Genomic DNA, 27,883 nt, shown 5'->3' on the forward strand with positions numbered 1-27,883 from the left:
AGTGTGAGATTCAGTTTGAGCTACAACCTGGCAATTTTCCCAGTGACCGTACAAAAATTGCCTACATTATTTCTCTTCTCAGTGGCTCAGCCCTTGATTGGGCATCACCGTTATGGGAGAGGTCCGACACCCTGCTATCTTCCTACACTGCCTTCGTGTCAACATTCAGGCGCATCTTCGACGAGCCAGGCCGGGTAACCTCAGCTTCATCCGAGATTCTCCGTTTACGCCAGGGGTCACGTACTGTAGGACAATATCTGATACAGTTCCAGATCCTGGCATCCGAACTGGCATGGAACGACGAGGCCCTGTATGCTGCATTCTGGCATGGCTTATCTGAGCGTATTAAAGATGAGTTAGCTACCAGAGACTTACCTTCTAAGTTAGATGAGCTAATCTCACTCTGCACGAAAGTTGATTTACGTTTCAGAGAGAGAGCAACTGAGCGTGGAAGATCATCTGCTCCAAAATCTTCTGCTCCTCCTCCTCGTCAACTGTCACCATCTAAAGATGAGCCCATGCAACTTGGCCGTTCCCGTTTAACTCCTGCTGAGCGCCGAAGACGTCTCTCCGAGTTTCTCTGTCTCTATTGTGCAGCTCCGTCTCACACCATTAATGCCTGTCCCAAACGTCCGGGAAACTCCAAATCCTAGCTCGCCAAGGAGAGGGCCGGCTAGGAGTAATGATCTCCTCTCCATCTCCTCAAGATTGTAATCTCCCAGTCTCGCTTCAAGTTGCTCAACGTTATCGGAACGTCATTGCCCTCCTTGATTCCGGAGCAGCTGGGAACTTTATTACCGAAGCCTATGTTAAACGGTGGTCCCTACCCACCGAGAGACTTCCTTCGTCCATTTCTTTAACTGCCGTGGATGGCAGCAAAATTTTTGATGCAGTTATTTCTTTAAGGACTCTACCAGTTCGTCTGAGAGTGGGAGTTCTTCATTCCGAACTTATTTCTTTTTTAGTGATTCCAAGAGCCACACATCCTGTGGTCCTGGGCCTTCCATGGCTCCGTCTTCACAATCCTACAATTGATTGGACGACTACGCAAATCCTGGCATGGGGTTCCTCCTGTGCTGAGACATGTTTGTTTAAAGTATTGCCTGTCTGTTCTTCCTCCCCCAGGTCGTCTGATGTTCCACCTCCTCCATATCAAGATTTCACGGATGTGTTCAGTAAAGCTTCTGCTGATATCCTTCCTCCTCATAGAGAATGGGACTGTCCGATTGATCTCGTTCCAGGGAAGGTTCCACCTCGAGGCCGAACTTATCCGTTGTCTCTGCCTGAGACGCATTCTATGGAGGAATATATTAAAGAGAACCTAGCAAAGGGGTTCATTCGACCTTCTTCTTCTCCAGCCGGCGCAGGCTTCTTTTTTGTAAAAAAGAAAGATGGTGGTCTGCGGCCGTGCATCGACTACAGAGGTTTGAACGACATTACCATCAAGAACCGTTATCCTTTACCCCTGATTACTGAGCTCTTTGACAGAGTTAGCGGAGCTACCATCTTTACAAAGCTGGACTTGCGAGGTGCATACAATCTCATCCGGATCCGTGAGGGTGACGAGTGGAAGACCGCCTTTAACACCCGTGACGGACATTATGAGTACCTCGTCATGCCCTTCGGATTGAGCAATGCTCCAGCTGTCTTCCAGCATTTTGTCAATGAGATCTTCAGAGACATTCTATACCGTCATGTCGTGGTCTATCTAGACGATATCCTCATTTTTGCCAACGATTTAGAGGAACATCGTTTTTGGGTTAAAGAGGTTCTGTCCCGTCTCCGTGTCAATCATCTCTATTGCAAATTAGAAAAATGCGTCTTTGAAGTCAAGTCCATTCCGTTTCTAGGGTACATTGTGTCCGGTTCCGGACTAGAGATGGATCCTGAGAAACTACAAGCAATCCAAAATTGGCCGGTACCCTTAACCCTCAAAGGGGTCCAGAGGTTCTTAGGGTTCGCCAACTATTACCAAAAGTTTATACGAGACTTTTCCACCATTGTGGCGCCTATTACTGCTTTCACTAAGAAGGGTGCTAACCCGTCCAAGTGGTCTGAAGAAGCCATGCAAGCATTTCATCTTTTAAAACAAAGGTTCATCTCTGCGCCTGTTCTGAAACAGCCTGACATCGACTCTCCTTTCATCTTAGAGGTGGATGCCTCCTCCGTTGGAGTAGGAGCGGTGTTATCTCAGAGGGCTAAAGATGGCCATTTACACCCTTGCAGTTTCTTCTCCCGGAAGTTCTCCCCAGCTGAGCGCAACTATGCCATTGGCGACCAGGAGTTGCTAGCCATCAAGCTCGCTCTAGAAGAGTGGAGGTATCTGTTGGAGGGAGCTTCTCATTCAATCACCATACTTACAGACCACAAGAACCTTTTATACCTGAAGGGCGCACAATGTCTCAACCCTCGTCAGGCCAGATGGGCACTTTTCTTTTCCAGGTTCGACTTTAAACTCCAGTTCTGTCCGGGCTCTCAGAATCGCAAGGCCGATGCCCTTTCCCGCTCATGGGAGCAAGAAAATGAGTCAGAGTCTTCAGACAAGCATCCTATTATAAATCCGTTGGCATTCTCCACGGTAGGGATGGACTCTACGCCCCCATCAGGGAAAAGTTTTGTGAAGCCGATGCTAAGGAAGAAGCTCATGCATTGGGCCCATGCTTCCCGTTTTGCCGGACATACAGGTATCCAAAAAACCCTGGAGTTTATCTCTAGGTCCTATTGGTGGCCAACTCTGAAAAAGGACGTCTTGGAGTTTATTGCATCTTGCCCAAAGTGTGCCCAACATAAAGTATCCCGCCAGTCGCCTGCGGGGCAACTGGTTCCACTATCCGTTCCCCGTCGACCATGGACCCACTTGTCGATGGATTTCATTACAGACTTACCCATGTGTAACAAGTTCAATACCATCTGGGTGGTAGTTGACCGGTTCACCAAGATGGCACACTTCATTCCTCTCACCGGTCTTCCGTCAGCTTCCAAGTTGGCTCAAGTATTCATACAAGAGATCTTCCGACTCCACGGTCTTCCTGAAGAAATTATCTCAGATCGAGGAGTTCAATTCACAGCCAAATTCTGGCGAAGTTTATGTCAAGTCCTCCAAGTCAAGCTAAAGTTTTCCACGGCTTACCATCCTCAGACCAATGGTCAAACCGAGAGGGTGAATCAGGACTTGGAGGCCTTCCTCCGCATCTATGTGTCCTCCTCTCAAGATGACTGGGTTCAATTACTTCCCTGGGCCGAGTTCTGTCATAACAACCAGTATCATTCTTCATCTGCTTCAACACCATTCTTCACTAACTTTGGATTCCACCCTAAAGTCCCTGAGTTCCAACCGCTTCCAGCAACTTCTGTTCCCGCAGTGGATATCACCTTGCATCAGTTTGCCAATATCTGGAAGAGCGTACGATCAGCTCTGCTCAAGGCATCGTTCAGGTACAAGAAGTTTGCGGATAAGAAGCGTCGAGCAGTTCCTGCTCTCAAGGTGGGTGATCAGGTATGGTTATCCACGAAGAATTTGAGGTTAAGAGTTCCCAGTATGAAGTTTGCACCTCGCTATATCGGTCCTTTCAAGATTGAACAAGTCATCAATCCTGTTGCTTACAGACTCCAGTTGCCTCCCTTCTTAAAAATACCCAGGACATTCCATGTTTCCCTTTTGAAACCGCTGATCTTGAATCGGTTTCATTCCTCACTTCCTCCAACTCCGAAAGTCCAAACTCAACGAGGCGTTGAGTATGAAGTGGCCAAGATCCTGGACTCACGTCACCGTTACGGTCAACTACAATATCTTATTGACTGGAAGGGTTATGGTCCTGAGGAACGTTCATGGACCAATGCTTCTGATGTCCATGCTCCTGCCTTGGTCCGGAGATTCCATTCCAAGTTTCCTCAAAAGCCAAAGAAGTGTCCTGGGGCCACTCCTAAAGGGGGGGGTGCTGTCACGATCCGGGTATCTGGACGCCATTTCTTACCCATCAGATGCCTCCTAAGGCTGGCTCAGCGCTCCAGGACCGGATCCCATCTGTTATCCTGATGTGTACATTCCTGTATCCTCTCCTGTCACTCTGGGACGCTGTCACAGTAAACGCCATATTACACCTGGCATGGCGTCTCCCGCGGCCTCCGCCGCCGTCCCTGAACTACTGCATGCAGAGTGTCTGAGTGGCGATTACGTCAGCCGCGGCCTCCGCTGTGTCCGCGTGGTTGGATGTGCATCTGTCAGCCTGACGCCTCCTGTCTCCGGTGGCCGGCGCCGCCATTACTGTTTTCATTACCACATGGATTACAAACCAAACTTCCCTCCAAGTGTCTGCATGGGCGCAGCCATCTTGGATTCTGTCAGCTGATCATTTCCACCAATCTGTTCTCAGTATTGATAATCTGCATAATTGCCTAGCCAATCCCTTCCTTGCTGCAGGTATAAATACACTGTGCCTGAGCAAGGAAGGCGTCAGTGCTTTGGTTGTCAAACCTAGTTCCTGTTTGTCTCTCTCCTGTGATTGTCTTCCAGGTTCCAGCTCCTGTCTCAAGACTTCCACCATAGAGACCCGCACCAGCATTCCACCTGCGGTGTAGCCTGACTCTCCAATCCATTGTGGATTCATCTGTTTCCAGCTACAACATTACCTGCTTCCAGCTCAGCTTCCAGCAGAGTACAGCTTCCCTTAAAGGGCCGGTGTCCTTTCTACACTTTACCACTCTCCACCGGTATTATTATTTCTCCGCTCTCAAGTTCTACATTTCAGTTCATATTTCATCGCTCCCAAGTTCATTTATTATTTAACTGGTTCCAGCCAGTATCCACTCCGTGCTAACAACAGTCTGGTTCCAGCCAGTATCCACAGCAGCTGTTTTATCTTCAGCAACCCAGCTTTTCCTGGAACACCAGCTGGCACAATCCTGGGTTATCTCCATTGCTACAGTCGGGCCTGGTAAGGACTTTCCATCTAGAAGATCATAAGAACTATCTCACACTACCAGTGCCCTGTGGCTCCTGCCATCCTGTAGTACCCAGGAACTGTATTTATTCTTTGCTGACTTTTACGTTTTCTTTTACTGCTGCTGTGTTGCGGAGTTGTCATAATAAACATCATTGACTTTTATCCAAGTTGTCGTGGTCACGCCTTCGGGCAGTTATTATTCATGTTACTTACATGTCCAGGGGTCTGATACAACCTCCCAGGTTCCGGTACATATCAGCCCCTACAACTGAGGCTGCCTCCCGTCAGCTCAGGCCCTCAGTTGTGACAGTAGCACACTGAATGAGCCGAAATTCACATTATAGCACACTGAATGAGCCGAAATTCAGATTGTAGCACACTGAATGGGACGAAATTCACATTGTAGCACACTGAATGAGCCGAAATTCACATTATAGCACACTGAATGAGCCGAAACTCACATTGTAGCACACTGAATGACCCGAAACTCACATTATAGCACACTGAATGAGACGAAATTCACATTGTAGCACATTGAATGAGCCGAAATTCACATTATAGCACACTGAATGAGCCAAAACTCACATTGTAGCACACTGAATGAGCTGAAATTCACATTGTAGCACACTGAATGAGCCGAAATTCACATTATAGCACACTGAGGGGCAGATGTATTAACCTGGAGAAAGCATAAGGAAGTGACAAACCAGTGATATGTGCAAGGTGATAAAGGTACCAGCCAATCATCTCCAATATGTAAATTAACAGTTAGGATCTGATTGGCTGGTGCCTTTATCACCTTGCACATATCACTGGTTTATCACTTCCTTATGCCTTCTCCAGGTTAATACATCTGCCCCTGAATGAGCCGAAACTCACATTGTAGCACACTGAATGAGCCGAAATTTACATTGTAGCACACTGAATGAGCCGACATTCACATTGTAGCACACTGAATGAGCCGAAATTGTGACAGCCAGAGTGACGACAGGGAGAGAGAGAGTGACGACAGGGAGAGAGAGAGTGACGACAGGGAGAGAGAGTGACGACAGGGAGAGAGAGTGACGACAGGGAGAGAGTAACGACAGTGACAGCAGGGAGAGAGTGACGACAGGGAGAGAGAGAGTGACGACAGGGAGAGAGTAACGACAGTGACAGCAGGGAGAGAGTGACAACAGGGAGAGAGAGTAACGACAGGGAGAGAGTGACGACAGGGAGAGAGAGTAACGACAGAGAGAGAGAGTGACGACATGGAGAGAGAGTGATGACAGTGACAGCAGGGAGAGAGAGAGAGTGACGACAGTGACAGCAGGGGGAGAGAGAGAGTGACGACAGTGACAGCCGGAAACAGAATTATTGGGGCCCAGTACACTAACATCTCTGGGGCCCCCTCAACTCTCCATGACCCCCCCCCCCACACACACACACACACACACACACTTTTATAGCGTGGCTTTACAAATTAAATAAATATATACATATATATATATATATATATACTGTACGGTACACACAGTAAAGGTACACAGACATGCATACAGTACGTATATTCATACATATATGTACACATACATATACAAGTATTTACAAACACAAATTACTGTATGTATATATATATATATATATATATATATATATACACACATACATACATACATACATACATACATACAGGGCCAGCACAGCGTCATGCTGGCAACGCTTCACGGACCGCTAGGATCAGACCAAGTTACGGGGTGACTTATCAGGGAATGGGTCACAGCTAGGGTCATGTACACCCCACTACTGCCACCTTCCCCAGCTCTTTAGTAGTCACCGGGAGGCTTTCAGAGGACAAACCACCTCCCTTCACACATTCGCTCCCCTCAGAGGAACTGTCCAAGCTGCCCACTGCCTGCCCTTTTAGCAGGTTTAATTGCTTTCAATGGCAATTAGTCTGAGGAAAGATCTTCACTAGCCCCTGGCTTTCCTCTCACAGTGACTGTGAGTCCGAATCCACCTCCCGGCCTATCTAACATAAGGGAGCCGCACCACAGACCCACCTCTGTCCAATTGTGGGCACCACATAGAGGCCGCAGTCTGGCACATAGTCCGCCTTCATCAGTCCCGGACACTCAGAGTCTCTGAGTCACAGCTTTACACAGCAGCCATCGGCGGGACTCCAGTAACGCAGTCCATCTCCTTCAGCGGCACCTCAGAACTCTCTCAAATGGTGTGCGGCAGCATCACCCTTTTATCTCCTCTCCTCTGGGTCCTGTGCTTTACGCCAGCCGCGTAGTGATGTGCAGGGGGTGAGTGCTCCTGCACAACTTGCGATCGCTATGAGGAGTACTGTCCTACGAATGATGCCGGCACACAGTGATCACTGGGCCCCCCCTGAACGTCGGAGCCCGGCACAGGTGTCCCCTTTGACCCCCTTGTCGCCGGGCCCCGCTGGCTCCGGGGCTGCCGCTACTATAGTGACAGCTCTACGGTAACTGCTCCCCGGCCCCGCCTCCGCTTCACCATGCCGCGTGATTGGACCAGCGGATCCAGCACTGGATCCGCTGTCCAATCACATCAGCCTCGCTGACAGGGGCGGGGTCCCCTGTCAACGAGGCACTTGCAAAAGTGCCGCTTTCCACTCAGTTTTTAATGGGCTTTTTCAGCCCTGCGTGTTGCCCCGCCCCCGCTCCCGCCCCCCGCTTTAACCTGTCCGTATTGTACACGGGAGGCACTGCTATCAGTGCCTCCCAAACTACTTGTAATTACTGAAATGGTTAGGATAATATAAAGAAATGACTTATGACACAGAATATGTGTCATAAGTATTTTCTTTATATTATTTTAATCATTAAAGACAGGGGAGGCACTGCCTCCCCTGACTGCACGTCCCTGGTTGGGACCCGATACCATCTAGTATAGACTTTATAGGAGTTTTCCTTCACTAGGGAGGAAATTGAGGACTGTGATACATTTTGTCTAATGATCTCCCATGAATCTTCCTCAGGGGGGGGGCCAGGTCCTGCTCCCATTTACTTTCATGGGGAAGTATGTCCGCTGCTTTCAGAGAGTGTAATAAACCATAAATTATAGAAATAATACCCTGTCGCATAGGGGAATAAATACAGAGACGTTCCAAAGGGGTGAGTTGGCGAATAACCTTGGGTTTAGGAAGGGAACTTAAGAAGGAGCGGAGTTGTAGATACTCGTAAAGTACAGGTTGGGGGGCTCTGCGGTTTTTTGTAGCAGAACTACAAGTCCCAGCAAGCCTCCCCCGCAAGCTGTTACTTGGAGAACCACAAGTACCAGCATGCGGGGGGGAAACAGGCCCGCTGGTACCAGTAGTTCTACTACAAAAAAAATACCCAAATAAAAACTACACACACACCGTGACAGTATAACTTTATTACATACATGCACACCAACATACACACATACTTACCTATGTTGACACAAAGTGTCGGTCCCCTTCTCCACATAGAATCCACGGGGTACCTGTAAATAAAATTATACTCACAACAATCCAGTGTAGATCGGGGGGGACAGCCTCGGGCTACACCCCTGGCCCTTGGGTGGCTGGAGGGGGAGACCCCTTGATTTAAGGGGTCCCCACTCCTTTAGGGTACCCCGGCCAGGGGTGACTAGTTAGTGATTTAATGCCAGGGCCGCAGGGACCAGTATAAAAGTGTCCCCCGGCTGTGGCATTATCTCTCTGACTAGTGGAGCCCGGTGCTGGTGTGAAAAATACGGGGAACCCCTACGTGTTTTGTCCCCTGTATTTTTGGCACCAGGACCAGGCGCAGAGCCCGGTGCTGGTTGTTAAAATACGGGGGATCCCCTGTCATTTTTCCCCCCGTACTTTTACAACCAGGACCGGCTCAAAGAGCCCGAGGCTGGTTATGCTTAGGAGGGGGGACTCCACGCATTTTTTTCCTGAAATTTTAACCCATTCCCACCCCTTCCCACTGAAAAACATGCACTGATCTCTCCATATTATTTTAGTCGGTAAAAAAATAAATATATATATTCTTTAAAAAAATCTATTAAATAATACTTGTGGCTCATAAATAGACAAACCAAGTAGATAATCCCTTCTAATATAAATAGATATGCTATTAGCAATCAAAAAAACACACAAAAAAAATGTTTTAAATTTTTTTTATTAGATCACGACTGCAAAATAAGGCGGAATGAAATTGACGAAATGACTGCCGAAAAACACTGTTGTCGAATCGTCATTCTTCAATTGAATATACTTTTGTCGAAAAGCCGCATTTTTACCATTGCAGACATGTCGAATTTGACAAATGTCGAATTGCAAAAAGTCGAATCTGAAACGGCAGGTTTTTTGTCGAAAAGTACTGTATTGCATTGTCGAATCCAATTCGACAGGTTTTTTTTGTCGAAAATGCCCCGTTTTTCGACATTTGCAGCAATTCGACTGCAATTGCATATACCCCATAGAGGTAGGAAAGCTATGGGGTCTCTTTACTAAGCCTTCATTTGTGGAGATAAAGTGGACGGAGATAAAGTATCAGCCAATCAGCTCCTAACTGTCATTCTTCAAACCCAGCTTGTGACATGGCAGTTAGGAGCTGATTGGCTGGTACTTTATCTCGCCTTTATCGCCACCAAAGGCTTAGTAAATAGACCCCTTAGTCACAGGCTGGGTTTGAAAAATGACAGTTAGGAGCTGGTTGGTTGGTTGGTACTTTATCACCGTGCTATTAATCATTCTCCAAGGCTTGATAAATCTGGGCATATATATTGCTGTGCTAGATGTGCACCTTCCTGTGGCATGGGTGAGTTAGGATTTCTAAAGAGTGTTTCAGGAGGAGGGGCAGCACACTGTCAGCTGAGCCACTGTGGCACAGGCAGATGCTTGGGGGGCCATGTATCAATGAGTTTTCATTATATAAACTACGTATGATGGGGGTAATTCTGAGTTGATCGCAGCAGCAAGTTTGTTAGCAATTGGGCAAAACCATGTGCACTGCAGGTGTGGCAGATATAATATTTGCAGAGAGAGTTAGATTTGGGTGGGTTATTTTGTTTCTGTGCAGGGTAAATACTAGCTGCTTTATTTTTACACTGCAATTTAGATTTCAGTTTGAATACACCCCACCCAAATCTAACTCTCTCTACACATGTTACATCTGCCCCTCCTGCAGTGCACATGGGCCCTCATTCCGAGTTGTTCGCTCTGTAATTTTCTTCGCATCGCAGCACTTTTCCGCTAATTGCGCATGTAAATTTGCTAAGAAGTTTGGTATTTTACTTACGGCATTACGAGGTTTTTTCTTCGTTCTGGTGATCGGAGTGTGATTGACAGGAAGTGGGTGTTTCTGGGCGGAAACTGGCCGTTTTATGGGTGTGTGTGAAAAAACGCTGCCGTTTCTGGGAAAAACGCGGGAGTGGCTGGAGAAACGGGGGAGTGTCTGGGCGAACGCTGGGTGTGTTTGTGACGTCAAACCAGGAACGACAAGCACTGAACTGATCGCACTGGAAGAGTAAGTCTCGAGCTACTCAGAAACTGCACAGAAAAATCTTTTCGCAATATTGCGAATACTTCGTTCGCAATTCTGCTAAGCTAAGATACACTCCCAGAGGGCGGCGGCTTAGCGTGTGTAATGCTGCGAAAAGCGGCTAGCGAGCGAACAACTCGGAATGAGGGCCATGGTTTTGCCCAACTGCTAACAAATTTGCTGCTGCGATCAACTCAGAATTAGGCCCGATAAACGGTGCTCTGGCCAATCAGCTCCTAGCTGTAACTGTCATTTTTCAAACACATGACAAGAGCTGATTGGCTGGAGCACCATTTATCCTATGTGACGTGTTTTAAATAGCTAAAACTCATTGATAAATGGGCCCCTTAATGTCATTGATAATGGAATGAGCAGGTAGTGGCTATAACAGTATTCACCCCGTTTCACATTTTATTTTCTTACCTTGAGGACACAAATTATTTTATTTGGGAATACTTATCACTGATCCATACACAACGCTCCGTAGTGTCAGAGCAAGTAAAAACCAAGGAGGAGATGTATCAAGCCGTGGAGAGTGATAAAGTGGAGAAATTGCCCGAAGCATCCAACCAGCTTCTCACTGTCATTTATCTAGTCTATGAAATGTCACGTACAATCATTAAGCTTGGAGATGATATCCAAGCGCCGCCTCCTGTAGCATCGGCGGTGACATCACCAACCCGGCAATATACCGGGTCAGGCCACAAGTCTGAATGGGGTCTGAACTCTGAAGCTGGGTCGCACCCCGGAAGTACCTATGAGCAAAATCCCAGGTGCGACCCAGATCTGTAAGTCTGAAAGGGGTATTAGTAAAGCTGAACAGTCTATGAGGGTAATTCAGATCTGATCGCAGCAGCAAATTTGTTAGCTAATGGGCAAAACCATGTGCAGAGCAGGGGGGGGGGCAGATATAACATGTGCAGAGAGAGTTAGATTTGGGTGGGGTGTGTTCAAACTGAAATCAGTGTAAAAATAAAGCAGCCAGTATTTACCCTGCACAGAAACAAAATAACCCACCCAAATCTAACTCTCTCTGCACATGTTACATCTGCCCCACCTGCAGTGCACATGGTTTTGCCCATTAGCTAACAAATTTGATGCTGCGATCAGATCTGAATTTGCCCTATGGCCCTCATTCCGAGTTGTTCGCTCGCTAGCTGCTTTTAGCAGCATTGCACACGCTAGGCCGCCGCCCTCTGGGAGTGTATCTTAGCTTAGCAGAATAGCGAACGAAAGGATAGCAGATGTGCTACTACATATTTCTTTGCAGTTTCTGAGTAGCTTCAGACCTACTCCTAGATTGCAATCAGCTCAGTCCGTTTAGTTCCTGGTTTGATGTCACAAACACGCCCTGCGTTCGGCCAGCCACTCCCGCGTTTTTCCCTGGCACGCCTGCGTTTTTTAGCAAACACCGTGTAAATGCTGAGTTGCCGCCCAGAAACACCCACTTCCTGTCAATCACACTACGATCACTCGAGCGTTGAAAAAACTTTGTTCGAGCTTGTGTAAATCTACTAAGTTCTTAGTTAAATAACTAAGCACTGCGTACCATGCGCATTCGCATTTAGCAGCAAATCACAGCATAACGAAAATCGGCAACGAACGAACAACTCGGAATGACCCCCTATGTTACATGCTAATGCACCACGGTGCTATAGTAGCTCTGCATGTGTCAGGTTCCCTTCTAGTAATCGAGAACTCTTCAATCACCTGATATACCCCTATATATTTTCATCCTGGGCAATACCTTGCTGTATACTGTATTTTATCCTTGATCTCATAATTAATAAAATGTATGTACAATTGTGTAACTCCAGTGTTAATAAGTAATCATCCCCTATTCTCCACAGTTAGAATCTGCACTGGGTGTCCGGATGGCTCAGATTGGAGAGCAGGAGTGTGAGACTGCGCAGTGCAGCCACAAAACTGGGTGTGTCGCTGAGAATACATATAAGCATCTCCCCACCATGGTCAGATCTGCCAGTGTCTCCTTGGGATCAGTGACTGTGGTGACTCACGTTCATTGCTCCTGCCCTTCCCGAGAGCATCAGCACTTTTCCTGCTCCTCCTATGAATTCAGTCCATGTCTTAATGGGGGCACCTGCATAGACACTGATCTTGGATATAGGTAATGTATGTATTATCTATACACACACAGTAGATGTAATGATCACCTGGGGTGACCAATTCTGTAGAATCATGCAGTTGCAATGTCTAATTGTTCACATGCTCAGTGTAAGTAATTGTACACAATACCAGGGCCGTAGCCAGGTGTGGGCGGATGGTGCTTTGTACACAGCACATTTGCACTGTGGGCGTACCATCTGCCCAAATCCCTATATCAGTACATAGCAGCAGCCACTTACACCCATCACAGCGCCGCGGCAAGCGGTATCTCTCCCCCCTCCTTAGATCACACATTCAGCGCGTGGCAGTTCTCTCTCCCTCCTCCCATCCTTCACACAGCACAGGTCCCGGCAGACTGTCAGCGCATTTTTTGAAATGTGACAGCTGCCGGGTCACGGGTGCCTGCTCCGCTTCCAGCTCTCTGCTCTCCAGTCCAATGTGCATGACTGCGTGAGCGAGGAGGAGCCGGTGAGCAGGTGCTGAGGTACGCTGCCCGCTGCCGCCCCACTTCTGAGCCCTGACAGCACACGTGGTATGTTAAGTATGCGTTATCATCACTCACCGGCCTCTGGGGGGGATGGGAGGGGGCGCTTGCCCTATACAGTATATTTATTTATTTTTTAATATGCTATTTTTTACTTAGATTACCTAAGTAACCAGGGAATGGATTATCCAAAACTGTAATTTTTATTATTTCTCCATTTATTTTGATAAATTAAGGTTTATGAACTAACTAAACAAACATTACTGTTTTGATACATTCACTTCCAGAAGTTCCAGTACAATTCTCTATAATAGATCACACCTGCCTTTTAGCGGGCAAATGTGTACAAGCTGCACGCTGATACTCTAAACTGCCATCATCTTTAATGTAAGGAGCAGTTATTTAGGAGCACTCTATCTTCTCATGAGCATTGCTGTCTTGCATGTGTGAGATCCTGACGTTCGGGATTCCGGCACTTGGAATACCGTTGCCGGAATTCCGACACTGCTTGGAATACCGACGCAGGATGCCAACATGGATCGCAATGCAGGTGCCGGAATACTGAACAGGATCCCGAATGTAAGGGATGAGGGTCAGGCTGCGCGGGGGGTGGGGGTTTAGTTTTAGGCTGCAGGGGGGGTTAGAGTTAGGCTGCGGGGAGGGGGGGTCAGGGTTAGGCACCACGGGGGAGGGTTAGGCTATGGGGAGAGGGGGTTAGGGACTGGGAGGATTAGGGTTAGGCTGCGGGGGAGGGTTAGGCTGCGGTGAGGAAGTGTTAGGGTTATGCTGTAGGGGTGTGCGGGTTAGATTTAGGCTGCAGGGGGGGTGGGAGTTGGGGTTAGGCAGCACCAGGAAGGGTTAGGGTTAGACTGGGGGGTTTAAGATTAAGCTGGGGGAGTGGGGAGGGTTAGGGGAGTTGGGTGTTAGGGTACTTATCTTCTAACAGGTGTTGGGCTCTTGCACATCAAGATGCCACAGTCACTATTAGGACTGCCGGCATCCCAAGCGCCGAGATCCCAATACCATCCCGGATGTGTGATACACCAGGAGATTTTTTTGGGTTGCTGTGGGGACAGTCACCAACATTCACCTGCCACTAGAATGTGATGTGTGCACATGGTGCAGATCTATTATACAATTATCCACTAGTCCTGGCAGCACACTGACCCATCCCCCTATAACCCCTTACAGCACTCTGACCCATTCCTGTATAGCACCACATGGCACGCTCACCTATGACCCCTTATAGCACACTAGCATACTAACACATCCTTCCCTAAACCCTCATAGCACCCCTATAGTACACTGCCCCATCTTTCTGTACCCACTTATAGTATACTGACCCTATCCCTCTATTAAACCCTTACAGCACAGGGACATCCCCTTGCCGCCACCATGGCTGTCTGCACTCCAGCCATCATCACATAGGTACCGCTGTGTGTGTCTCTCCCCCTTCTCTCTCTCTCCTCTCCTCCTCCCACCACTCTCTCTCTGTCTCTCTACCTGTCACCTTTCATTCTCTCTCCCTCCCTCTCTCTCGTGACTCTACCTGCCATAATATGTAACAGGGGACTCTACCTCCCGTAATGTGTAAAAAGGGACTCTTCCTGCCGTAATGTGTAAAAGGGGGCTCAATCTGCCGTACTGTGTAAAAGGAGACGCTACCTGCCGTACTGTGTAGAAGGGAACGCTACTTGCAGTACTGTGTAAAAAGGGACTCTACCTGCCATACTGTGTAAAAGGGGACTGTACCTGCCATACTGTGTAAAAGGGGACCCTACCTGCCGTACTGTGTAACAGGGAGCTCTGTCTGCTGTAATGTGTAAAAGCTGCTGTACTGTGTAAAAGTGGACTCTATCTGCCGTAATGTGTAAAAGGGAGCTCTGTCTGCTGTACTGTGTACAAGGGGACTCTACCTGCCGTACTGTGTAAAAGGGGACTATACTTGCCGTACTGTGTAAAAGGGGACTATACTTGCCGTACTGTGTAAAAGGGGACTCTACCTGCCGTACTATGTAAAAGGGAACTCTACCTGCCGTACTGTGTAAAAGGGGACTCTACCTGCCGTACTGTGTAAAATGGAGCTCTGTCTGCCGTAATGTGTAAAAGCTGTCGTACTGTGTAAAAGGGAACTCTATCTGCCGTTATGTGTAAAAGGGAGCTCTGTCTGCTGTACTGTGTAAAAGGGGACGCTACCTGCCGTAATGTGTAAAAGGGAGCTCTGTCTTCCGTAATGTGTTTAAGTGGGGCTACTGTGCAGCGTAATATGAATTTGTATTATTTTGTGGCCACGCCCCTTCCCCATGAAGTCACGCCCCTATATTTTTGGCATGCACCTACGGCATGCACTGGCCCTATTTTAAATGTGGGGGGTGGGGCGCCGATACTGTTTCTTGCACACAGCGCTAAAATGTCTAGTTACGGCACTGCACAAGACGTATATATTTACTCAGAATCCAACTCTACGTCATCCCTACAGTCGCTCAGTCCTTTCTGGTAGGTCTAATAGTTCCTGAGGATGGTACCCCAGGTCCATGGAGGTCGCTTGTGTGTCTCCCATATTTATTTAATCTTAACTTCAGGGCTTGTATGGTATATAATGTTCATTATGACTATTTAGAGCAGGGATGGGGAACCTTTGGCCCTCCAGCTGTTGTTGAACTACACATCCCAGCATGCTCTGCAACAGTTTTAGCACGGCCAAATTGCAAAACTTTTGCAGGGCATGCTGGTATGTGTAGTTTAGCAACAGCTGGAGGGCCAAAGGTTCCCCATCCATGATTTAGAGTAAAAAGTATATATAGATACAGTATATGTCATTGCTTATATCGGTTAGTTCTCATGTCATCTCTTGAGTGTTTATTAGGGATTGCTTTGTATAATGAAAGCGATAACCCTTCAGTAAGTTATAACGTATATTAGATATAATCAGGGATCTCCATGTAAAAGCACTTGACCTGAGGCCTTGTGTCTTTCAATGGTCACTTAACGCCTTCATAACTTGTAATAACTTTAGTACTTACAGTAGGGGGTTCATTGTCCTATACATACTTTCCTTGCCTGCTCTGATCTCCAAACACAGAGATCTTGGGGGGGGGGGGGGGGGGGGGGGGACGACAGGTTTCCACTTGTTGAACGGTGTATAATATGGTAAACCGGTATATAATTTTGTAATGCAAAAGGGCATACGTGAAAAGTCACTTGCAAAATACATATTGGGGTATATGCAATTGCGGTCGAATTCCGGCTGGAATTTGACCGTTTTTAAATTCGACACAATTCGACAGTCACATACCCTCCCACCGGGACCCGAATTCGACATATTCAATAAAAAACGGATGCGACGGTCCCGCTGTCGAAAAACGGACCAATTGACGATAGTGTGCGTCCTGGATTCGACTTCATGGACGGCACAAAAGTGTGTAAAAAAACCTGGAAAAAAATGCGTGAGGTCCCCCCTCCTAAGCATAACCAGCCTCGGGCTCTTTGAGCCGGTCCTGGTTGTAAAAATACGGGGGGGGGAAATTATAGGGGATCCCCCGTATTTTCACAACCAGCACCGGGCTCTGCGTCCGGTCCTGGTGCAAAAAATACGGGGGACAAAAGACGTAGGGGTCCCCCGTATTTTTCACACCAGCACCGGGCTCCACTAGCTAGAGAGATAATGCCACAGCCGGGGGACACTTTTATATCGGTCCCTGCGGCCGTGGCATTAAATCCCCAACTAGTCACCCCTGGCCGGGGTACCCTGGAGGAGTGGGGACCCCTTAAATCAAGGGGTCCCCCCCTCCAGCCACCCAAGGGCCAGGGGTGAAGCCGAGGCTGTACCCCCCATCCAAGGGCTGCGGATGGGAGGCTGATAGCCAAGTGACAAAATAAATAATCTTGTTTTTTGTAGCAGAACTACAAGTCCCAGCAAGCCTCCCCCGCAAGCTGGTACTTGGAGAACCACAAGTACCAGCATGCGGGGGGGGAAATGGGCCCACTGGTACCTGTAGTTATACTGCAAAAAAAATACCCAAATAAAAACAGTACACAGACACCGTGATAGTAAAACTTTATTACATACATGCACGCCGACACACACATACTTACCTATGTTCACACGCCGACTCGGTCCACTTCTCCAAGTAGAATCCACGGGGTACCTGAAAATAAAATTATACTCACCAAAATCCAGCGTAGATCTGTCCTCTTCTTTTTTGTAATCCACGTACTTGGCAAAAACATAAAACGCCAAACCCGGACCACGCACTGAAAGGGGTCCCATGTTTACACATGGAACCCCTTTCCCCGAATGCCGGGACCCCCCGTGACTCCTGTCACAGAGGGTCCCTTCAGCCAATCAGGGAGCGCCACGTCGTGGCACTCTCCTGATTGGCTATGCGCGTCTGAGCTGTCAGACGGCACATAGCACTATGCCGCTCTATTATCTTCAATGGTGGGAAGTTTGCGGTCAGCGGTAAGGTTACTCGCAGCTCTCCCTGTGAATGAGACACCATCGCAGGGAAATAAGTGGAAAATAGCGAGGCCCGAGACACGGGCGCACAGGGAGAAATGGCTGTGCTCATGATGGGGATATGCCGAGCCCCAGACCACGCCCCAGACACCCCCGTAACTGACAATAGACCCGAATGAACTGCTTGGGAGACATTGCCTGGCACTGTAAAAGAGGCGGACAGGGAACTGTGACTGGAAACCAAGTGTTACATCCGGGGCTTGCCGGCAGATGGCGCACCAACCACATGCGACAGACCCCCAGACAGGGGCAGAAGGATCTGTGAAACCAGAAGTGACCCTGAGTAAATCCCTAAGGACTGCTGGTCGGGGAAAAGGGGGGACCCAAAAGCAGGGGAGGCAACTGCAGCGCCAGCGCGGGGAAGCAGCGTGCCAGCCACACTACTATCAGCCAGTGGCAAGCCAGCAACGGAGTCCCTCGCCGCACCCAGACCCATAGGGGGGATGACATTAACCCACCCAGATCCCAGGCCCCCGCAGGTTAGCCTGCCGGAAAAGTCAGTGCAGTCACCCCATCCCCCGCAGCGTGGCGCAGCGCTCTGGCCGTGCACACTAAGGGAGTCCCTGCAGGAGACGGCGCCAGCACCGCTGGAGCGCCGTCAATGACGTGCGCAGCTGTGAAGTCGCGCCCACCGCTAGAGGCAGCGGGCAGAGAGGGAGAGAGGCCGCCAGCGGAGGGCCCCCGCAGCGACCCAGCAGGCACGGTAGGAGAGGCAGCGACCACATGGACACGTGGCCGGCGATAGCCCGCAGCTGTAAGCGGGTGAGTGGCCTCAGCGAAGCGGCAAAGGGAAGGGGGGGTGGCGTCGCGCGGACCCATGCGGAAGGGGCATGTTCAGCAGCAAGGGGAATGGGGATAGGGGGGAGACACAAAGGTGGTCATTCCGAGTTGTTTGCTCGCTAGCTGCTTTTAGCAGCCGTGCAAACGCTAAGCTGCCGCCCCCTGGGAGTGTATCTTAGCTTAGCAGAAGAGCGAACGAAAGGATCGCAGAGCGGCACCAAAATATTTTTGAGCAGCTTCAGAGTAGCTCCAGACCTACTCCTAGCTTGCGATCACTTCAGACTATTTAGTAGCTGTTTTGACGACATGAACACGCCCTGCGTTTGGCCAGCCACGCCTGCATTTTCCCAGGCACGCCTGCATTAGTACCTGACACGCCTGCTTTTTTCTGCACACTCCCTGAAAACGGTCAGTTACCTCCCAGAAACGCCCCTTTCCTGTCAATCATTCTGCGGCGAGCAGTGCGACTGAAAAGCGTCGCTAGACCTTGTGTGAAAAAGCATCGACTGTTGTGAAAGTACGTCGCGCATTGCGCCGCATACGCAGAAGTGACACTTTTTTGCCTAATCGCTGCACTGCGAACGAAAACAGCTAGCGATCAACTCGGAATGACCACCAAAGTGCAGTGTTGGAACAAGTAGGGAGAGAGAGGACACAAGTGAAAGGCAAAGGGCCACAATAATGCACAAAATAGCAAACGCAATGAAATTGGGAGGTCATTCCGAGTTGTTCGCTCGCAAGGCGATTTTAGCAGAGTTGCTCACGCTAAGCCGCCGCCTACTGGGAGTGAATCTTAGCATCTTAAAATTGCGAACGAAGTAATCGCAATATTGCGATTACACACCCCGTAGCAGTTTCTGAGTAGCTTCAGACTTACTCGGCATCTGCGATCAGTTCAGTGCTTGTCGTTCCTGGTTTGACGTCACAAACACTCCCAGCGTTCGCCCAGACACTCCTCCGTTTCTCCGGCCACTCCTGCGTTTTTTCCGGAAACGGTAGCGTTTTTTCCCACACGCCCATAAAACGGCCTGTTTCCGCCCAGTAACACCCATTTCCTGTCAATCACATTACGATCGCCAGAACGATGAAAAAGCCGTGAGTAAAATTACTAAGTGCATAGCAAATTTACTTGGCGCAGTCGCAGTGCGGACATTGCGCATGCGCATTAAGCGGAAAATCGCTGCGATGCGAAGATTTTTACCGAGCGAACAACTCGGAATGAGGGCCTTAGTATACTCAGCCTTCAAAATGGAAAAGAGAAAGATCATGGCCCCCAGGACTTGCCTATAAGTACTGTTTTATACATCCCTCCTACAATCTCTCTGATAGGCAGACAAGAGCACCTGACCCAAAATGACATCACTAAGCACGGGTGTGGTAGATAGTGAAGGAAGGTAGATAGTGTCTAGGTCGACCACTATTGGTCGACAGTAACTAGGTCGACAGGGTCTTTAGGTCAACACGGTCTAGGTTGACAGGTCAAAAGGTCGATATGAGGTTTTTTTTTTTTAAATTGTGTTGTTTTCTTCGTAGAGTGACCGGGAACCCCAATTAGTGCACTGTGTCCCCTCGCATGGCGAACGAGCTTCGGGCAAGGTGCCTCGCTCCACTACCACTTTGCTCAGCACAGATTACTGTTCCAGTCGTAGTCCACGTGGATCGTTAAGTATGAAAAGGTTAAAAAAAAGAAAAAAATTGTGAAAAACTCATGTCGACCTTTTGACCTGTCGACCTAGAACATTTCGACCTAGATACCATGTCGACGTAGTTACTGTCGACCAATAGTGGTCGACCTAGAGACCGGTTCCCACTAGCAGTGCCCTTTCTTTAACCCATTAGTCACAAAAAAACAGGGCGCTTATGTGGCTTCAGGCTTAGGCAGCCCTCAGCCTGCTATGTTAACTGATAAATAATGTTGATTTCTAAATAGACTAAATCAGGCATGTCCAAACTGCGGCCCTCCAGCTGTTAAGAAACTACACATCCAAGCATGCCCTGACACAGCTTTAGCATTCTCTGACAGCAAAACTGTGTCAGGGCATGCTGGGATATGTAGTTTCACAACAGCTGGAGGGCCACAGTTTGGACATGCCTGGACTAAATTGTTATGCACAATATAAAAAAAAAAATGGAAATTGTTTTTTTCTTTTGTAATTGTCATTTTCTTGTTGCGTCTAATCAGAACTTCAGATTTTCAATGTAATAATTAAAGTTGTAATTTGTCCCCGGAGGTACTGTTCTAGCAATTCTGATTTGTCTATCAGGTGCGAATGTTCCCCATTGTATGATGGACCCGAATGTCAGCAAACAAAACGCACATTTACAGGCCAGGGCTACGCCTGGTTTCCTCCCATGTTGCTCTGCTTTGAAAGCCAGATCTCGTTGGATTTCATCACAGAAGTAGCGGATGGTCTGCTCCTGTACAACGGTCCTATGGCAGCCAGCAGTCGTGGAGACTCCCAGGATTTCATTGCTCTAGGTGAGATGATTATCAGTGAATGTGTCATGGCCTGGAGAATCTGAGACCATGGGGAAAGATCTACCAGCGGGGGATGGGTGGAGGTGTTGTCCATAAATAATCACATTATTTATCTAGTTCATTCTGTAAATGGTAGCTAGAATCTGATGAGCTGCTATGTAAACATTTCCACTTGTTCTCTATAAAAAGTTTGATACCCCCCTTCCCCGTTGCACTGGGGCATCATAATGGTAGGCAATATATTATTTAATTTTGGCACCCCTAGTTTGCAGTATGGTGCCCCCTCAGGGGTAGCTGGACTCATCCGCCACACTACCTACTTGACAGGTATAGATATATATATTTTTCTCTATCGTCCTAAGTGGATGCTGGGGTTCCTGAAAGGACCATGGGGAATAGCGGCTCCGCAGGAGACAGGGCACAAAAGTAAAGCTTTTACAGGTCAGGTGGTGTGTACTGGCTCCTCCCCCTATGACCCTCCTCCAGACTCCAGTTAGATTTTTGTGCCCGGCCGAGAAGGGTGCAATTCTAGGTGGCTCTCATAAAGAGCTGCTTAGAGAGTTTAGCTTAGGTTTTTTTATTTTACAGTGATTCCTGCTGGCAACAGGATCACTGCAACGAGGGACAGAGGGGAGAAGAAGTGAACTCACCTGCGTGCAGGATGGATTGGCTTCTTGGCTACTGGACATGAAGCTCCAGAGGGACGATCACAGGTACAGCCTGGATGGTCACCGGAGCCACGCCGCCGGCCCCCTCACAGATGCTGAAGCAAGAAGAGGTCCAGAATCGGCGGCTGAAGACTCCTGCAGTCTTCTTAAGGTAGCGCACAGCACTGCAGCTGTGCGCCATTTTCCTCTCAGCACACTTCACACGGCAGTCACTGAGGGTGCAGGGCGCTGGGAGGGGGGCGCCCTGGGAGGCAAATGAAAACCTTTAAAAAGGCTAAAAATACCTCACATATAGCCCCAGAGGCTATATGGAGATATTTACCCCTGCCTAAATGTACTAAATAGCGGGAGACGAGCCCGCCGGAAAAGGGGCGGGGCCTATCTCCTCAGCACACGGCGCCATTTTCTGTCACAGCTCCGCTGGTCAGGAAGGCTCCCAGGTCTCTCCCCTGCACTGCACTACAGAAACAGGGTATAACAGAGAGGGGGGGCAAAATAAATGGCAAGATATCAATATAAAAGCAGCTATAAGGGAGCACTTAATCATAAGGCTATCCCTGTCATATATAGCGCTTTTTGGTGTGTGCTGGCAGACTCTCCCTCTGTCTCCCCAAAGGGCTAGTGGGTCCTGTCTTCGTATAGAGCATTCCCTGTGTGTCTGCTGTGTGTCGGTACGTGTGTGTCGACATGTATGAGGACGTTATTGGTGTGGAGGCGGAGCAATTGCCAAATATGAGGATGTCACCTCCTAGGGGGTCGACACCAGAATGGATGCCTTTATTTGTGGAATTACGGGATAGCGTCAACTCGCTTAAGCAGTCGTTTGCCGACATGAGGCGGCCGGACACTCAATTAGTGCCTGTCCAGGCGCCTCAAACACCGTCAGGGGGCTGTAAAACGCCCCTTGCCTCAGTCGGTCGACACAGACCCAGACACAGGCACTGATTCCGGTGGTAATGGTGACGAATCAACCGTATTTTCCAGTAGGGCCACACGTTATATGATTTTGGCAATAAAGGAGATGTTACATTTAGCTGATACTACAGGTACCACTAAACAGGGTATTATGTGGGGTGTGAAAAAACTACCAGTAGTTTTTACTGAATCAGAAGAATTAAATGACGTGTGTGATGAAGCGTGGGGTGCCCCGATAAAAAACTGCTAATTTCAAAGAAGTTATTGGCTTTATACCCTTTCCCGCCAGAGGTTAGGGAGCGCTGGGAAACACCTCCTAGGGTGGACAAAGCGCTAACACGCTTATCAAAACAAGTGGCGTTACCCTCTCCTGAGACGGCCGCACTTAAAGATCCATCAGATAGGAGGATGGAAAATATCCAAAAAGGTATATACACACATGCAGGTGTTATACTACGACCAGCTATTGCGACTGCCTGGATGTGCAGTGCTGGGGTAGTTTGGTCAGAGTCCCTGATCGAAAATATTGATACCCTGGACGGGGACAATATTTTACTGTCGTTAGAACAAATAAAGGATGCATTTCTTTATATGCGTGATGCACAGAGAGATATCTGCACACTGGCATCACGGGTAAGTGCTATGTCCATTTCGGCCAGAAGAGCTTTATGGACACGACAGTGGACAGGCGATGCGTAGAGGAGTTATTTGGGGTCGGTCTATCGGCTTTGGTGGCCACGGCTACGGCCGGGAAATCCACCTTTCTACCTCAAGTCACTCCCCAACAGAAAAAGGCACCGACTTTTCAACAGCAGCCTTTTCGTTCCTTTAAAAATAAGAGAGCAAAGGGCTATTCATATCTGCCACGAGGCAGAGGACGAGGGAAGAGACAGCAACAGGCAGCTCCTTCCCAGGAACAGAAGCCCTCCCCGGCTTCTACAAAAGCCTCAGCATGACGCTGGGGCTTCGCAAGCGGACTTGGGGGCGGTAGGCGGTCGTCTCAAAAATTACAGCGCGCAGTGGGCTCACTCGCAGGTAAATCCCTGGATCCTGCAGATAATATCTCAGGGGTACAGGTTGAAATTAGAGACAGAGCCACCTCGCCGTTTCCTGAAGTCGGCTTTACCAACGTCCCCCTCAGAAAGGGAGACGGTTTTGGAAGCCATTCACAAGCTGTATTCTCAGCAGGTGATAGTCAAGGTACCTCTTCTACAACAAGGGAAGGGGTATTATTCCACTCTTTTTGTGGTACCGAAGCCGGATGGCTCGGTAAGGCCTATTCTAAATCTGAAGTCCTTGAACCTGTACATAAAGAAGTTCAAGTTCAAGATGGAGTCACTCAGAGCAGTGATAGCGAACCTGGAAGAAGGGGACTTTATGGTATCCTTGGACATCAAGGATGCGTATCTCCACGTTCCAATTACCCCTCACACCAGGGGTACCTCAGGTTCGTTGTACAAAACTGTCACTATCAGTTTCAGACGCTGCCGTTTGGTTTGTCCACGGCACCTCGGGTCTTTACAAAGGTAATGGCCGAGATAATATTTCTTCTTCGAAGAAAAGGCGTATTAATTATCCCATACTTGGACGATCTCCTAATAAGGACAAGGTCCAGAGAACAGCTAGAGATGGGTTTAGCACTATCTCAAGAGGTGCTAAAGCAGCACGGATGGATTCTGAATATTCCAAAATCCCAATTAATGCCGACAACTCGTCTGCTGTTCCTGGGGATGATTCTGGACACAGTTCAGAAAAAGGTTTTTCTTCCCGAAGAAAAAGCCAAGGAGTTATCTGACCTGGTCAGGAACCTCCTAAAACCAGGAAAGGTGTCTGTACATCAATGCACAAGAGTCCTGGGAAAAAATGGTAGCTTCTTACGAAGCAATCCCTTTCGGCAGATTCCATGCAAAGGGATCTGTTGGACAAATGGTCAGGGTCGCATCTTCAGATGCACCTGCGGATAACCCTGTCGCTGAGGACAAGGGTATCCCTTCTGTGGTGGTTGCAGGAGGCTCATCTATTGGAGGGCCGCAGATTCGGCATGCAGGATTGGATCCTGGTGACCACGGATGCCAGCCTGAGAGGCTGGGGAGCAGTCACACAGGGAAGAAATTTCCAGGGAGTGTGGTCGAGCCTGAAAAAGTCTCTTCACATAAGCATTCTGGAACTAAGAGCAATCTACAATGCTCTAAGCCAGGCGGAACCTCTGCTTCAAGGAAGACCGGTGTTGATCCAGTCGGACAACATCACGGCAGTCGCCCATGTAAACAGACAGGGCGGCACAAGAAACAGAATGGCAGAAGCTGCCAGAATCCTTCGCTGGGCGGAGAATCACGTGATAGCACTGTCAGCAGTATTCATCCCGGGCGTGGACAACTGGGAAGCAGACTTCCTCAGCAGACACGACCTTCACCCGGGAGAGTGGGTACTTCATCCAGAAGTTTTCCACATGCTATTAAACCGTTGGGTAAAACCAATGGTGGACATGATGGCGTCTCGCCTCAACAAGACACTGGACAGTTATTGCGCCAGGTCAAGAGATCCGCAGGCAATAGCTGTGGACGCGTTGGTAACACCTTGGGTGTACCAGTCCGTATATGTGTTTCCTCCTCTGCCTCTCATACCAAAGGTATTGAGGATTATACGGCAAAGAGGAGTAAGACTAGTGGCTCCGGATTGGCCAAGAAGGACTTGGTACCCGGAACTTCAAGAGATGGTCACGGACGATCCGTGGCCTCTACTTCTGAGAAGGGACCTGCTTCAGCAGGGTCCTTGTCTTTTTCAAGACTTACCGCGGCTGCGTTTGACGGCATGGCGTTTGAATGCCAGATCCTAAAAGGAAAAGGCATTCCAGAAGAAGTCATTCCTACCTTGATAAAGGCAAGGAAGGAAGTCACCGCGAAGCATTATCGCCGTATTTGGCGAAAATATGTTGCGTGGTGCGAGCAGCGGAGTGCTCCGATGGAGGAATTTCAACTGGGTCGTTTTCCTACATTTCCTGCAATCAGGATTGTCTATGGGTCTCAAATTGGGATCTATTAAGGTTCAAATTTCGGCCCTATCAATATTCTTCCAAAAAGAATTGGCCTCAGTCCCTGAGGTCCAGATTTTTATCAAAGGAGTACTGCATATACAGCCTCCTGTGGTGCCTAAGGTGGCACCGTGGGATCTAAATGTAGTTTTAGATTTCCTCAAATCCAATTGGTTTGAACCACTAAAGAATGTGGATTTGAAATATCTCACATGGAAAGTGACTATGTTACTGGCCCTGGCTTCGGCCGGGAGAGTATCTGAACTGGCGGCTTTGTTTTATAAAAGCCCTTATTTAATTTTCCATTCGACATAGGGCAGAGCTGCGGACGCGTCCGCATTTTCTCCCTAAGGTGGTATCAGGGTTTCACCTGAACCAGCCTATTGTAGTGCCTGCGGCTACAGACGACTTGAAGGACTCCAAGTTGTTGGACGTTGTCAGAGCCTTAAAAATATACATTTAAAGGACGGCTGGAGTCAGAAAATCTGACTCGCTGTTTATACTGTATGCACCCAACAAGTTGGGTGCACCTGCTTCTAAGCAGTCGATTGCTCGTTGGATTTGTAACAAAATTCAACTTGTACATTCTGTGGCAGGCCTGCCACAGCCTAAATCTGTTAAGGCCCATTCCGCAAGGAAGGTGGGCTCATCTTGGGCGGCTGCCCGAGGGGTCTCGGCATTACAACTCTGCCGAGCAGCTACGTGGTCAGGGGAGAACACGTTTGTAAATTTTTACAAATTTGATACCCTGGCAAAGGAGGACCTGGAGTTCTCTCATTCGGTGCTGCAGAGTCATCCGCACTCTCCCGCCCGTTTGGGAGCTTTGGTATAATCCCCATGGTCCTTTCAGGAACCCCAGCATCCACTTAGGACGATAGAGAAAATAAGAATTTACTTACCGATAATTCTATTTCTCGGAGTCCGTAGTGGATGCTGGGCGCCCATCCCAAGTGCGGATTATCTGCAATACTTGTACATAGTTATTGTTAACTAATTCGGGTTATTGTTTAGGAAGCCATCTTTCAGAGGCTCCTCTGTTATCATACTGTTAACTGGGTTTAGATCACAAGTTGTACGGTGTGATTGGTGTGGCTGGTATGAGTCTTACCCGGGATTCAAAATCCTCCCTTATTGTGTACGCTCGTCCGGGCACAGTACCTAACTGGAGTCTGGAGGAGGGTCATAGGGGGAGGAGCCAGTACACACCACCTGACCTGTAAAAGCTTTACTTTTGTGCCCTGTCTCCTGCGGAGCCGCTATTCCCCATGGTCCTTTCAGGAACCCCAGCATCCACTACGGACTCCGAGAAATAGAATTATCGGTAAGTAAATTCTTATTATCTCTATCTATCGGGGGGGGGGGGGGGGCTGCAAAGGGGGGTGGCGGGAGGGTAGGGGGGGAAAGGATGAAAGGGGAGGTGAGAAGGGAGCAGGGCAGGTCCCAGATGAGGGAGCTGGGTGGAGGAGAGCTGTTGGGAGGGATGAGGTGGAGCAGCTGGAATGGGGATTATCTCCATCCTAACACTGCCCATGGTAACCACAGATGGTGGCCACACTGCGCCCTATGACCCAGTACATTGATTGGTGCCTCTCAAATATCACATTGGTTTTTTTGGGAGGAGGGGGGGAACCACCCTCTTGACCCTTGTCCGACACCTATGCCATAGTACTATAAAAATAAATCTAGAAACATCTTTCAGCCGTGTATCCTTTTTACAGTATAACAAAAATTACGGCAATTTATACATTTCTGAAAGTGTGCTGGGTTGTTTTTGATTGATTAGTGCACAGTTCTCAGATATATGACATATATGGATAATGAATGGGAGCCTTCAGTAAATTGTCAGGTTACGAGTTCCTGTTAGAGCTTTCCTCATCACAGTGGTTAAACCATCCTACCTGCATAGATTGTTCTGTAGATCCCTAGAAGTCTTCTGGCAACCAAACGGACTGCTGTGTCTGTCAATTGATATCCGTTTTATTACACTGACATTGTTATTAAGGGATACTGGAATACCAACACTTGCCAGCCCTGTGCTTCATTGTGTCTGAGAGACCTTGCCAGAAGGTGACTACAATTGGTTATTATTCCAGCCAATTTCCAAGGCTAATGTACAGAAATAAGCATAAGTAGCGTTAGCACAGAGACGCAGACACGACTGCGAGAAAAGACGCAGAGGTGGTCTGATTTTCCATCACTGTGCAGCGACGCCCCCTGTCATAGTCCGCCCCCACCTGCTCCCACCATTTGCTGGAGGAAGGAGGCGCATTTAGCTGGGTGTGCTGAGCTGGGTGCATCTCATGTCTGGCAATCTAGGCATAGCTAGCAATTATACATTTTATTTCCAGCACACATTATACGTTTGCAATTAAAAGGAATTTGCGTCCAATGCAACATAGAGAAACATTTGTTTAAGCAGATCAATTCAAA

The 27,883-nt window shown here is 48.5% G+C and overlaps 1 protein-coding gene across 1 annotated transcript in view; it reads left to right on the top strand.

The window, feature by feature from the left end:
- Positions 1–27,883, top strand: part of LOC134929667 (neural-cadherin-like) — a 236,307-nt gene that overhangs the window by 126,384 nt on the left and 82,040 nt on the right. The window contains exons 22-23 of the mRNA XM_063925248.1: positions 12,301–12,578; positions 20,625–20,839. Coding sequence (XP_063781318.1) covers positions 12,301–12,578; positions 20,625–20,839 — 493 coding nt within the window. The remainder of the gene's footprint in view (positions 1–12,300; positions 12,579–20,624; positions 20,840–27,883) is intronic.

Source organism: Pseudophryne corroboree, chromosome 5, assembly GCF_028390025.1.
Source record: "Pseudophryne corroboree isolate aPseCor3 chromosome 5, aPseCor3.hap2, whole genome shotgun sequence".
NCBI classification, from domain to species: Eukaryota; Metazoa; Chordata; class Amphibia; order Anura; family Myobatrachidae; genus Pseudophryne; species Pseudophryne corroboree.